At 43.6% G+C, this 13,715-nt stretch overlaps 1 protein-coding gene across 6 annotated transcripts; it reads right to left on the bottom strand.

The window, feature by feature from the left end:
- Positions 1 to 176: 176 nt before the first annotated feature.
- Positions 177 to 13,394, bottom strand: mtmr1a (myotubularin related protein 1a). Of its 6 annotated transcripts, XM_023970506.3 has the most exons (18): positions 12,783 to 13,394; positions 11,349 to 11,451; positions 11,168 to 11,194; positions 10,720 to 10,743; positions 8,360 to 8,435; positions 7,959 to 8,053; positions 7,707 to 7,814; positions 7,272 to 7,373; positions 7,026 to 7,109; positions 4,392 to 4,541; positions 3,903 to 4,091; positions 3,295 to 3,480; positions 3,002 to 3,160; positions 2,728 to 2,775; positions 2,526 to 2,618; positions 2,236 to 2,349; positions 1,923 to 2,099; positions 177 to 1,555 (listed from the first exon to the last, which is right to left on the bottom strand). In XM_023970506.3, the coding sequence occupies exons 1-18, from the start codon at positions 12,905 to 12,907 to the stop codon at positions 1,382 to 1,384; spliced, it is 2,034 nt and encodes a 677-aa protein (XP_023826274.1). In that variant the 5' UTR covers positions 12,908 to 13,394; the 3' UTR covers positions 177 to 1,381. The 6 variants fall into 6 exon arrangements, with proteins under 6 accessions (XP_023826274.1, XP_023826283.1, XP_023826291.1 ...); XM_023970515.3 differs by lacking the exon at positions 10,720 to 10,743 and having other exon boundaries at positions 12,783 to 13,393; XM_023970523.3 differs by lacking the exon at positions 11,168 to 11,194 and having other exon boundaries at positions 12,783 to 13,393.
- Between the last annotated feature and the right edge of the window lie 321 nt (positions 13,395 to 13,715).

Below are 13,715 nucleotides of genomic sequence, written 5' to 3'. Positions count from 1 at the left end.
ATTGGTGCCATAAAAAAAAAAAAATGTACACACCAAGTTACTCATGGCCTCTAGGTTCTGTGTGCCAAAATAGAAAATATGTTACGAATCGATCCTTAAGTTATTTGACCATGTCAACCCAAAAAATAACTAAAAGAAAAACAATAGGTTATAATAATTGGAAAATAAACATCACATTTACCACGGAAGAGTTCAATGAAGTTGCAGCACAGTAATGAGAACATAAACTTGACACAGGAAACAGTGGTTATAACCATCACGACACAGGAAACAGTTATAACCACCATAATACAGTAGAAACCACACATGTCAAAGACATTAAGGTTAGTTAGGCTTAAATGATATTGATCTAATCCTCGAGGAAAAGGAAATGGGTATCATAGGATAGCAGTATTGCTGCAGTGTGTCTTCAAAGCCACAATGGGGATACGAGCTCAGACCACATTACCATTGATTAACGTCGGCAGAGGGCAAGGAGAGCATCTTGGTGCAAATGGTAACCTAAAATGAGGATTTGGCATCAGCACAATGAAAGAAAAGTCACAAAGGAATACCACAGATAACAAGAGTACAAGATATAATACAGATCATATGGATATCACCATTGCATAGAAATGAAACGCACATTGAATAGAAAAAAATTACCTAAAAATGCAGAGTAAAAAAACAAGAGACTTTCAATGGAACGTGTTGATAGGAACACAACATACACAAAGGTAAACCTCCAGTCAGGGCACATTAAACGGACGGACAGGAAGAGGGGGCACATTATATTACAGAGTAATAGTTATGGCACAGCTGGATCAGGTTAAGTTAGTACAGAGAGAGAGATCTTATTCAGACTACACTCCAAATGGCACCCTATTCCCTACATAGTGCACTACTTTTGAACGGGCCCTATAGGGAATAGGCTGCCATTGAGTTGATATAACATGCTTATTAATACATGCTTACTGGAATGTGGCAGTTAAGAAGTGCTGTTGATAGTTATAAAAAATATGAAATATGAATTCAATTAGAAATTGTTGTCATTCGTAAAGAGTATACTACTTTTGGTCGGTAGAAATATATTAGTTACATCTATTTATATTTACACTTTCAACGTTCAACAAAATACTATGGTGCATTTCTCTCAATACTGTAATATTTCTTTCAACAATTACATTACCATATATCTTTTCTCTTATTTGAACACAACCAAGAACAAAACTTTGTTACAAGTGTGTACTTATTTTCTCTATGATAAAAACACTTGATGTGAAAAACTAGGGGAACACAAAGACAAACGTGTTGGTAGGGGTATGTGTGTGTATCAGACGGTGTTGTGTGTGTGTGTGTGTGTGTGTGTGTGTATCAGACGGTGTTGTGTGTGTGTATTTATTCAGACGGTGGTGTGTAGGGGCGTGCCCCCGCTGTGTGACGGTGATGATGTGCGTTCTGATGAAGAGGAAAGAGAGCCGTGTGATGAAGATGCTTCTCTCTGTAGCTCTTCAACCTTCCTCTGTAACTCAGCTTTCAGGAACAACAACTCCTTCAGGTTCTGGTGCACTGGCATCTGATGGGGAGAGATACATAGTTAGTAAGATATACACAAACATACAACGCATTTGGAAAGTATTCAGACCCCCTCGCTTTTTCCACATTTTGTTACAGCCTTATTCTAAAATATACTGTATATATTTTTAAATTCTAGTTTTTCTAAATAGTATATAGTACGATTAGTACACAGTTAAGCAGTTTATGTAAGAAGTAGGCAAGACAGATTTCAGACCCCACACACACACTTTTCCTTCCTTCCTTCCTTCCTTCCTTCCTTCCTTCCTTCCTTCCTTCCTTCCTTCCTTCCTTCCTTCCTTCCTTCCTTCCTTCCTTCCTTCCTCAACAAGCACACTTCCACCCCCAAACGTGCACAACACCCCTACCTGCGGCCTCATACGGGGGTTCCATCGCACGTAATACCCGGTCCACAGCTCCAGGTGTCTAACACTAGCCAGAGGGTACAGGACGTGGTGCTCATAGTCCACATAGAACGGGTTGGTGAAGTCCTCTGGTTGACTGTTGATGTAGGACCATAAAGAGACTGTCTTAGTCTGGACTTCCTGTGGAGGAAGAAGGAAGAAGAAGAGACAGATGGGCAGGAGTCAATTAACATTCCATAGACAGTTTTACTGTAAGAGACCAGCTGAGAACTGTAACTCAGCCTCCCACCCCCGCCGGTGAAGAAATGATACTTACATTGGCGACTCTCTCCTGTTCGCTGTTGTAGAGGAACGTACCAAAGAGACAGCTGTAGAGGTGGTCCAGAATGGTGATTAGGAACAACTCATTGAACTCAAATGCTGCAGGGAACTTGGAACAAATAAAGAGACAGAAAGACAGATTGAGTATAACTACACAATTACCTGTATGTGAGTGTGTGTGTGTGTGTAGCAGGGAAGTCTCACCAGATGTGCATCTACTGTGAGTGTTTGTGTCTGTGCGTGCGTCTCTGTCTGTGCGTGTGTGTGTGTGTGTGTAACACTCACCTGTCGGGTCATCTGCCAGACACAGTCTATAAATTGGATGAAGAGAGGTGATCTCTCCGAGTTGGCATGGTTCTCATCCCCATGGCCCACACGCTGAGAAACACACCCACAGGTTATTAAACACACACATACAAAGATCCCCTCACACATCTTTAAGAAAACACACAAGAAACCATGCGGACACCACACACACTCATCTCACCGCGGCGAACTTGTGTCCGAAGCTGATCCACTCCTTCTCCAGCAGCACCTGAGAAGACACACCTCTTATACTTTACTTATAACACTAATGACGACAGAGACAAAGGTTTCCCTTCCTCACTCACCACAGTCTGCTCTCCCTCTCTCTTCCCTTCCTTCCTCCTACTCACCTGAAAGCCCCTGAGGGTGCTGTAGTGGCTGTCCCCTCTTCATCACTTACCCTTTCTCTTGCTCCCACCCTCCCTCTCCCCTTCTCTCCCATCCTTCTTACTCACCTGGAAGCCCCTGAGGGTGCGGTAGTGGCTGTCCAGCATCAGCATGGCCAGAGAGGTGAGCTGGGCTGTCCGGTCCCACCCATCACTACAGTGGACCACCACAGAGGTTTTACCAGACTCCAGCTTGTCAGCTATACGCACTGCACCCACAAGGAGGACCTGGGTAGGGGGGGGGGGTGATATGTAAGGACTTGTGAAAATGTGTTGTGTGCGTATCCGTCTCTCTCCCTTGAGCCAGTGTGTGTGTATGCGCCTGTGAGCAAAAGAGAGAGAGAGAGAAACAGAGTCCTCACCCGCATGTACTCTAGCCAGTGTGTCTGGTCGACTGCAGAGTGCCAGTGAGCCTCATCGGTACTAGGGTAGACCACTTCCTTCAGTTTCCTCAGTGACTCCCTCATCACGTGGATGTTGGGGATCTCCAGGAAGTTGAGTTCTACGTTGTGATAGAAACTCTCACTCTCATAACCACCATCCTTAGCCTAGGGGAGAGAGGGATGGAAAGGACATTTAGCAGAGTGAAAAAGGGAGGAGTGGCAAAAGAGAAACAGAAGAGAAAAAAATATCAAATGAAAAAAGGGAGAGGGCAGGAGAGAGAAGAGAGGAATGCAGCAGAAGGCGAGGAAGAGATGGAAACAAACATGAAGTAATCAATAACCCTTGGAGAGCTGGTGGTGTGACATAAGAGTAACCTCAAAACAGGCAGACACAGTTACAGGACATTCACCAAAAATGCTCAAACACCGTACATACCAGACATTTACCATACCATCACTTTACGGTCACCATAAAACACAGAGTGATATAGAACATAGCTGAGATTCAAGTCAAACTTAGCTTGAACACCAATGCTTACATCACGGTCTCCAGTTGACTACATCGGTCTTAAATTGTAATAGATCACCTTGTTGTTGTCTGCCACGCTGCTCTGTCGGGCGTCAAATATGGTGAGTTTGTGCGACTGTGCGTTAGCATCCATGATGGTCTGGAGGTATCTTTCGTCCTCCTTGCAGCGCCGGTCAGAGGGTCCCACTAAAGGCTGACTGCTACGGACTATAGTGGCCTGGCTCTCCGGGTGGATCCATGACAATACCTAAAGAAGAGGAAGGAGAGAGAGAACAAGCGAGAGAGCGAGGAAGGAAGGAGAGAGTTAGCTGGCTGCTAAGGACTATAGTGGCCTGGGCTCTCTGGGTGGATTTATGGTAAACACCTAGCGGGGTACAAGGTAAGTTTCGGCATAATTTTGAAGATAACATTTGAGGAATCTTTCCAGGTAACTTTCAAAATAACAGCACATTTAAACATGTACACAGTATACACAAAGCTAGCACCAACAGGTAAAACATTATTTTCCCCCCCCACACATACCACCCCCACACATCCCCAGACGTACCGGTATGCGGTGCCTGGCCCTGAAGGCCACAACTCGTTTGAGGTCGTCGTCCTTGATGCTAGTGGGGATGACCAGCAGGGCAGGGTAGGTGTCACACACCTCATAACTACTGTTCATCTTACTGATGGTCCAACTCTCGTTGGGAAGACCCTGGTGTGGGGAGAGCAGGAATACAAGAACTTCTAAATGTAGTGAAGAACAGTTCATTCATCAGTTCTTTAACTACAGTATTGTTTAATACTATTTTCTGATTGCCCATTTCTAGAATGCCCTTCTTGCCATTAAAAACAGATATACGGGACAGTTGGATGTCTCTGGGACAGATACACTGCACACGCAAGACCATCCTTGCTACAAAGTTACAGAAAGCTAAACCAACAACCACACAAACGGATATTGGATACATTGTAAACGCAGGTCGAACGAGGAAAAAAACGTAGCTAGCAAGCTAGCATTCATTTGTTTTTGCAGAGACATCTGATGACCAAACGTGGCGAGTAATGGGATGAACATGAATTTCCTCGGTTCTTCAATGTTGCAGTCATGACGCAAGTGGCGCTATGCTGTCAAATCCTCCCACATTTTTGTAGTTTGATCAGCGGTTTTCAGCAACTGATATTGTTGAATTCAGTTGTCACATTGGCATGTTTCCTAGCAACAAACTATTTAGCTAGATTCTAGCCTAGTGTTCGATATGCAATGTGAATGATATCCTCGTAATGAACAAAGTCCCGACAAGAAGACACTGAGCGTTACGCTGTGATTGGCTCAGTGTTCTGTCACTCAAAGGGACAGAGTCACCTCCAAGTCTAAGGGTAGAGCAAAAATATTCTAGCCTATTGGGTGCTGTCATAGAGTTACATTAGATGTGCCCATCCAAGATGTCTCAAAGTCATTGGCCACAGATAAAATGACGTCAAATCACATATCTACGGTAGCTTTGATTGGACTGATCATGTCAACATCGTACTTTCAAAATCTTAGCTAGCAGTTATCATGAATCAACACTCCACTGGCAAATCCTTTTTAATCCTTGTCATATGAAGAGAAATGATAGATAAAACATATCGGTGCTCATCGGCCATAAACATTACACAACAAGTTGGAAATAACAAATTCAACAATGAGTGGTTTGGAAGGAATCAGTGTGGCCAACTGCAAGCATTGGAAAACAATCATTAGCCTGCTATTCAGTGGAGTGGATGTATGGTCCAAAGTCTAAGATTAAGGGTCGCTTTTCCTAGTTTAAAATAATAAACATTCAACATTGGCCATTCGGTCAACGAAGCATGATTTGTGCCGCGCTCAAAACAACTGTTAACTCGGAACGGCAAAATCTGACTTTAGAGAGTTCAAGACAACTGGGAACTCGGGGGGTGTGGGTGGGGTACGGGCTACGACTGGGAAAATACGTTTTGAACTTTCATCCAACTCGGAATTGTAAAAAAGTTTGATGACAGAATTTGCCAACGAAGGGTCGCCGCGCCACCTTCCTGTTCAAGTGAGCACAGCACAACAAGGTGAGTCCAAAAATGTATTGTATGCTATTGCATAAATGATTTCATATGCATACTATAGCTAAGAAAGTAATACTAAGTGTATGTTGTGTAGTAAGCTGTTAGTAGCCCATGTTTATCACCCTAATAATTTGGTCTATTTTCACCTACTGTTCTGACTTGTGGTGCACATGTAGCCTATAACCTGTTTTTGAGAAATGTAATCATCGAATATTGTAAGAGCTTTCGTTGTCTGCTTATATGCCCCCTTTATTTATCTTACGGTTCTGAATTGGTATACAGGAAGAACACTAGGAATAGCCCATGTTCTGAATTCTGTTGCTGTACATTTCAAAAGTGCWGAACAAATAGTTATATTGACTACGTCCGTCCTAGCTCGCTCATTAATGTCTTAATCGAAATTATGGATCGCCTCTTATCCGCTTGCCGTCCCCTTATGCCATAGTTTGTACATCTCAATTGTCAGCAGAAACCACATTTTTTTAAGCAAGTCAGCCATATCAGCTATGTTTTTTTTTAAAGGAAGTAAATGAGGCTGAATTAACTGTTTCACTGCCAAACAAGACTCCGCTGATAGCCAGGTGTAGCAGTGGTAAGGTGTTGGGACTCTGCTGTTGGGACAGCTTTATGTAGGCCCTAACAGCTTGTGGGCACCGTTTATCACCGTTCTACTTCAATTAATGTATTGTTTAGTGTTGTGGCTTTGCTGGCATGCATCCCACGTTTTTTTGCCCCACCAAGATTTACATGCTAAAATCGCCACTGGAACTAACAACCACCAGATTTWGTGGAAAAATTTGAAGGTATGTATTCACATATCAAAATGAAAATAGAATTTAAAACATGTTATTTCTTACTGTAAATGTGTGTTTAGTTGTCCATTACTTGCAAAGTAATGTACAGAACATCTGCATTTATCCATTACATATACGTTAGTCAACATGAAACATTTCAAAGGACTTTAAGACTCAAAGCAAATAAATCTCAAGGGATCTCTCTAATTACTAACACAGGATTTCTCCAATTACACAGACATTTCTGATTTTCTAATGTTGGAAAATCAGGAATATTATTTTTTATGTCATCTGTTCTCTTAGCTAATATCAGCCATGGTTACCTGTCTCTTGTACTCAGATATGGGATCGTACACCTTCCATCCGTCCACAAGAAACTTCTCCTTATACAGGAATGCAAACAAGGGCTGCAAAGGGATAAAACAGGGAGAGTAAGTGACAGGTCTCAACAAATGAACAAGCAAGGATTTTAACTAAGATCACAACCCATATTGAGTTACATGCCGGCACCTATCAGAATGCTAGGGTCCTTAACTCCCGCCCTGTATTGGTTGATTGACAGGTCTTACCAGGCCATTTGATAGGGGGAAGGTGTGTTTTGTTAGAACCTCCACTATCTCTGGTTGGCTGGCGTCCTCCTTCTTATAGGCAAACCTGGGACTACGCATGTCCTGATGGAGGGAGGGAGAGAGAAAGGGGAGAGAGAGAGGAGAAGAGAAGAGAGTTTTTATAAGTAAAATCTATGAACACAAATGAAATCAGATATTCCAACAATCCTTCCTTCAACTCTCGTACACAATTCGTAAACCTGTGGGCAAGCACATGCATTTTAACAGAGAATCCTACGTGTGTGTAACTCCTGGGTTGTATTCTCTCTTACCTTACAGACTATCTCCATGTCCTATGTGTTCCCTCCATGACTCTGGCCACCGATGGCGGTTGTTATGACTGCTTATAACAGCCTTGTGCAGGCTTTATAACAGTAGTAGGGTGTGCTTTCTCACCTTACAGACTATCTCCATGCCCTGTGTGTTCTCTCCATGACTCTGGACACTGATGGTCTCGAGACGACTGATCGCTCCCAGGTTCACATCCAGGATGAACGGAGTATCCTGGGAAAATAGTGGGATGAGAAAGGGACGGGAATGAGACGGGAACAGGATGGGGAAGTTTACATATAAAAGTTTTAAATAAAGAATTGGGTGAACAAGGGTCAAGCTTGAGTCAAACTTGAGTGTGTATGTGGGTGCTCTTACCCTCTCCAGGCTGATAAAGTATAGTTTATAGTTGGTGCTGGTGAGGGTTCCTGTCACCAAGCCAGTGAAGGGACAGATGTACATCACATCCTTGGCTGAGGGGACAAACAACAAAGTAAACAGACACATGTAAACAACTAGAGCTCCTCTCATATTAGGCTGAAGACAAGAGAGAGGAAAACAGAAAGGTAGAGAAAATGGGAAAAGAAGTCCAAATGGAGAAAAAGAGATCTAGAGGGAGAGAGAGAGGGAGAGGCACACAGAAAAGTAGTGGCTGGATTCGAGAGAGAGGGAGAGGCACACAGAAAAGTAGTGGCTGGATTCGAGAGAGAGCGAGAGAACGTGAGCGCGAGCGACAGCGAGAGAGAGACAGAAGACAGAGACACAGAATGGATGCCCACCCACAGCCTTGATGGTCTCTCCCGGAACCAGTGGAACCTCATCCACCTGGACCTGCATGGTTCCGTCTCTGAGAGCCTAGAACATAGAACCATAGAACCAGCTCAGAGATCTAGAACATCTGGTTCTAAGCAGAACCTTTTCTCACTGTCCGAGCTACAGCTACACAGCCAAAGAGAGGGGGAGGCAGAAGGAGAATGAAACGAAGGTTGTAGGTGGAAGAGAAGGAATGGAGAGAGAGAGGGGGGAGAAGAGAGAGTGAAAGCGACAGAGAAATAGACAAGGGGAAAGGGGCAGCAGTAGATAAGGAACAGAGGAGGCCGAAGGGGCAGGAGAGAGGGATGGAGGGAGTGATGGACAGAGAGTGAAACTTGCCAAAGCGTGGGGGGGAAGCTCAGAGTCACTATCGCCTTGGTAACAATGTCCCCTTTCCATAAAGTCCTGGACCAAGATGGGAGGCAAGGCAAGCGTGGAAGCGGAGAGAAAGAGAGAGCGAAGGGAAGAGTTAATTCTCTTACAGTTGCAAGTTATGGTGAGAGAACAAGAGAGAAAATGAGGAAAGAGAAAATGAGAGAGAGAACGTGAGAGAAAGAGAGAATGCAGAAGTGGCAGAGAGGTTGATAAAAGGGTCTTTGAGGCCTAGAAGGTCACAGAGACCGGACGTGAGCATTAAGTGGGTGAAGCACTGTGGAGAAATTAGAATAGTTAGTCAGTAGAGTTCTAACAGGAAGTGAAGAAGGGAGCAAAGCTGCGACCTCACTATGGAAGAAAAAGTGATATAATCAACGGCTAATGTTTAGTATATTGCAAATCAGTCTGACAGTACTTTTGACAGCATTTCAATATGTAGGAAGTATGGTTTGAAATGACAAATGCATCAGAAAGGGTATAGAGAAGTTGAGGAGACCATCAGTTAATGAGTTTGTAGGATTTTCTGTGTATAAAAGATCATCATCATTAGCCTGGTTTCCATCCAATTGGCAACAGATTTTAATGAGAACATTCTAAAATCTGCATAAAACAATATGTACATTTTCCCACCAGAGGTGCTTACATCAAATTGACTTGTTTAACTAGGCAAGTCAGTTAAGAACAAATTCTTATTTACAATGACGGCCTACACCGGCTAAACCCGGTCGACGCTGGGACAATTGTGCGCCACCCTATGGGACTCCCAATCACGGCCGGTTGTGCTACAGCCTGGAATCAAACCAGGGTCTGTAGTGACGCCTCTAGCATTGAGATGCAGTGCCTTAAGACTGCTGCGCCACCCGGGAGCCCACGAAATTCCGATGATGGTTTTGTCACACAAATTGTTGCGTTATATAGCGAGTGTGTCCTCTCTGATATTGGCACGTGCGCTCTAGCCAACAGCTCACAGATACAGTGCAGGTATAGCCTACTTCACGATGAGATTATTATGGACAAAAGAGCGAGATTCTTTTTATTTGTCAAACGGCAGTCAAGCATCTATCATCATGTCACCAGAATAAAACCCTCTATAGTTATTGGAAAGGAGCATCAACCTCATCGCTGTGCACTTTCAGCACCCTGTGAAGTAACTTATTTTATCTGCAGCCTTAATAAACTGCACGTTTTCACAAGTCGTAGTGGGAGGACCACAACACATTATCTTGTGACTCCAAGTTCACTTCGATATGATGGTTATTATATCAATATTTGCGCATAAAGGCGATTCCACACATAATACATTTTACCGACACAAAAAGATTTTGTTGACATTTGGAAAGTTAAGCGACAAATTTGCTGTTTCCATCAGGCCCGTCGTGACATTTTTTATCCGGCATTTCCCTTACTCTAATAAAAAGGTTGGATGGAAACCTGGTTATTGATTCTGTTATTTTCCCCCCAGTTTGATTTAGAAAAGATAGAGCCACATTTGTAGGAAGTAAACAGAAACGGCTCGGTTTATTACAACCATATCTAGTGGCTACCGGAGGCTACTGACGAAACCAGGGTTCCATGAATGAAGCACAATGAAAAACATTTCGGACTTTCTCTCGCGACCCTATTTTCAAATCAGGCGAGCCCACACGGGGTCGCGACCTCTGGTTTGGGAAACGCTGGCCTTGACCTTGAAGGCTGTCGACCCGCAGTATCTTTATCCTTGAAAGTAATAGCTACAGGTACAAACAGCATGACCGCTCCTACAAACTACTGCACAAAGAACTAGCTGACAACCATAAAAATAGCAGTAGAACATCACAAATAAACGATATGTAGGTAATCACAAAGAAACACACTGCGCTGTACTTTACACACTCCTTGACAGGTTGTACTAAGATAACCTACAAATATTAAAAAGGCTGTTGGGTAGATGCCACCAGTCTTCAAATCTTACCCTGAGAACAGGCCTCTTGGACACCTGTGGGTTACAGACAACCGCACACACCGAGTTACTACACACACAACCACACTCTCCGGGTTAACACTCACATACACAAAACACACAGAGCTAAAGGATAGGCCTAGCAGACCTCTGAACAGTGGTGTATCAACGGAAGGCAAAGCTGCAACAGACGGCAAGAGAAGCATTGACACGCTGAAAACAAAAGCTATAACCTCAATTCAGAAACAGACTAAAATAATGCTTTCTGAACGGTGCAAAGAGAGAGACAGACAAAAGGTTGACTGTGGCCTTTGCAAAAATAATGACATTGCATGAATGAGTCAGTTGCTATAGAAAAGACTCAGCATAGGAAGACTACCTAAATCACTCTACACTGGGTACATAGAGCGTGTAAGCACACACACACAAGCAACACTGCTGCTGCTATGGTTAACCTTACCCTTGGGAGATCTGTCCTTCTCCCAACCTGTCAGTCAGAAAACACAGGTTATGACGTGTGTGTCCAAACCTGTTATTGTGTGTGCATTTGTGTGTGTTGTCATAAGGCTGCTATTACAAACAGCAAGTGTGTGTGTGTATCAGTGCTTGTGCATGTGACCAACCACGCGTGTTTCCCCCACCTTGAAGTCTCTGGATGCAGTGTCTGGGGTTATGGATGACATCTGGCTGGAGATGGTGGCTGCTATCAGCTGCTTACACCACTCCACATGAGAACCTGTGGGACTGGGCGAGGGATGAAGGGAGAGGGGGGTGAGAGAAACAGACAGACAAAGGTATATAGGGGATATACAGAAAGACAGAGAGAGACACAGATAGACGAAGGAATATGGGATATACAGAAAGAGAGGGAGAGAGAGAGAGAGACATGAGGGAGAGGGGAATAGACAGAGAGAGTTCAAAGGAGAGAGGGACAAGGGGACACAAAAACAAAGAGACAGACAGAGTGGGACAGAGGGCTCAATAGTGGTTTCAAGGGAGGGAGAAAGAGAGCAATGTTTAAGAGATACCAGAGGTAGGCAGTCAGTCAGTCAGTCACGCACAGTAGTAGGCTACATAACATTAAAAAAGCCTGTTTGCAACATCTGGGAAAAATAGGTCGCGGTTAGGCTGATTCCTGCTGGGCAAAGCCACTGCTTTAGAACAGGGGCGTGTTCACTTGGCACAGATTAGTGATGGGCATTCCGAGTTTTTTCGGCGAGCCGGGTCATTTGGCTCCCAAACGGCTCTTTTTCCACAATGCTTAAAAAAACGACCTAGAACAATAAAATAAAAAAATAATCCCCAATGTGAAGCCCAAAAGTCTGCCATTATGTCAGCTCGTGAAATGCGCATTCAAATACATTTTTAACTGGCCAAATATGGAATATTACGTTTTTCTTAAACGCACTGCAAAAAAGAGCGTGGACCAGATTTACTTGCTCTCCCCACTATTTATTGTTTATGCAGTGAGGATTCATCCTCATTATTTTGTAACTTAACTAAGAAAATCTTTTGAGCTCAAAAAGCAGTGTGCAAAATCAGGGCGCCAAATGAACGGCTCTTTCACCGATGCGATTCAGTTCCCGACGTTCACCAAAAAGATCCGTTCAACGACCCATTACTAGCACAAATCCCTACGCCCATCTGGCGCTCTCGTTGCCGAATGCCGAAATACACAAGAGACACAGTAGCTTACTATGAATTTACTGCATGTTACAGCACAATGAAACGCTTTGAAGATCAAACGTCAAACTCTTTGAAAATAACACTAACAACATATGTCAAACAAGTACCTAAATGCATGCAGGCAGGCTATTGCCTAGGAAAGAGCAAGTCACTTTTCTACAACGATAGGCCTATACACGACACCGCCCAAGAACCAATACTCAAACATAACGAACGCTGTAGTAACATTCTAAACGTTTTGTAACATATGACAAACAATGTCTAACAACTGCAGCCTACGAAAGGGAAATTCGTTCTTATATTTCTACTGCCCAGTGCAAAATCATCAGAACAGTGTAGCTAGTAACACTAACAGTTTTGTAGCGACACCGGAAAAGCTAGATATTCACCTGTCCAATGTCTCCACGCTAGCCTGTGTCGATCCAGAGTTGGCCAGCGTTCGTGGCTTGTTGTTTCGATTCGGTACTCCCGGCAGCGCAGGGCTATCTCCTCCTCCAACCGACTGCTTTTCCATTTTAGTCTCCACTCAACCCCGTTTCCTTCCCGTTAGATGACGGATCAAATATGCTTCCTTTCTGTAGGTCGACAAATCTGTCGCGGCAACGTGTTTAAGAATTGACGTTGTTTTATACCGATGAGACTGACTCTTCCGCTAGCTAGCTCACAGCACGCACGAGAGAGAATACGGATGTTCGCTAGCTTCCGAGTCTCATTCTGTAATGAAATAGAGCCGGTGTGTTTATTTTGCAGACTTGAGGAAGCAGTCAGTGAGCTCAACCCTGGAGCAGGACAGCACACACCTTGCCCAGGCGAACCATTAAGATCACCCAAAATGCTCACATCCTTACTAACCAGCCTCAGCAACACATAGATTGAGGATAAATTTGAGGCCTACTTCCAAAAAATGGTTATTACATTGTTAGTGTTCCTGCAAATGTAGGTCACAAGAGGCTTACTACATGTGGCCTATTGTAACTAACGACTGACTGAGGGCAAATGGCATCAACCAGCCTCATCAGCAACAGACGCCTAGACAGGGAAATGTAAAAGGGTGTAGGGATTTTATAGTAAGCCTGGAAAACTAATAGCCTAGATCATAAGAGGTTACTACAACATATAGCCTGATGTAGCACTGGGGGGATATTAAACATATTGATCACTTGAAAGGTCACTGGGTCGTTCCACGAAATCAGTCCCATTTCGGTAATGTAAGTTTATTTCACATAATTTAACATTCGGTTATATAGGCAGAGAATTTTCCCATCTCAAGAGGTTAAATAAAAAATGGCTATATTAAGTGCCAAATAAAGTAAAGGGGTTGA

The sequence above is a fragment of the Salvelinus sp. IW2-2015 genome, linkage group LG3 (genome assembly GCF_002910315.2).
Source record: "Salvelinus sp. IW2-2015 linkage group LG3, ASM291031v2, whole genome shotgun sequence".
NCBI classification, from domain to species: Eukaryota; Metazoa; Chordata; class Actinopteri; order Salmoniformes; family Salmonidae; genus Salvelinus; species Salvelinus sp. IW2-2015.
This window is presented reverse-complemented; position numbering and strand designations above follow the sequence as displayed.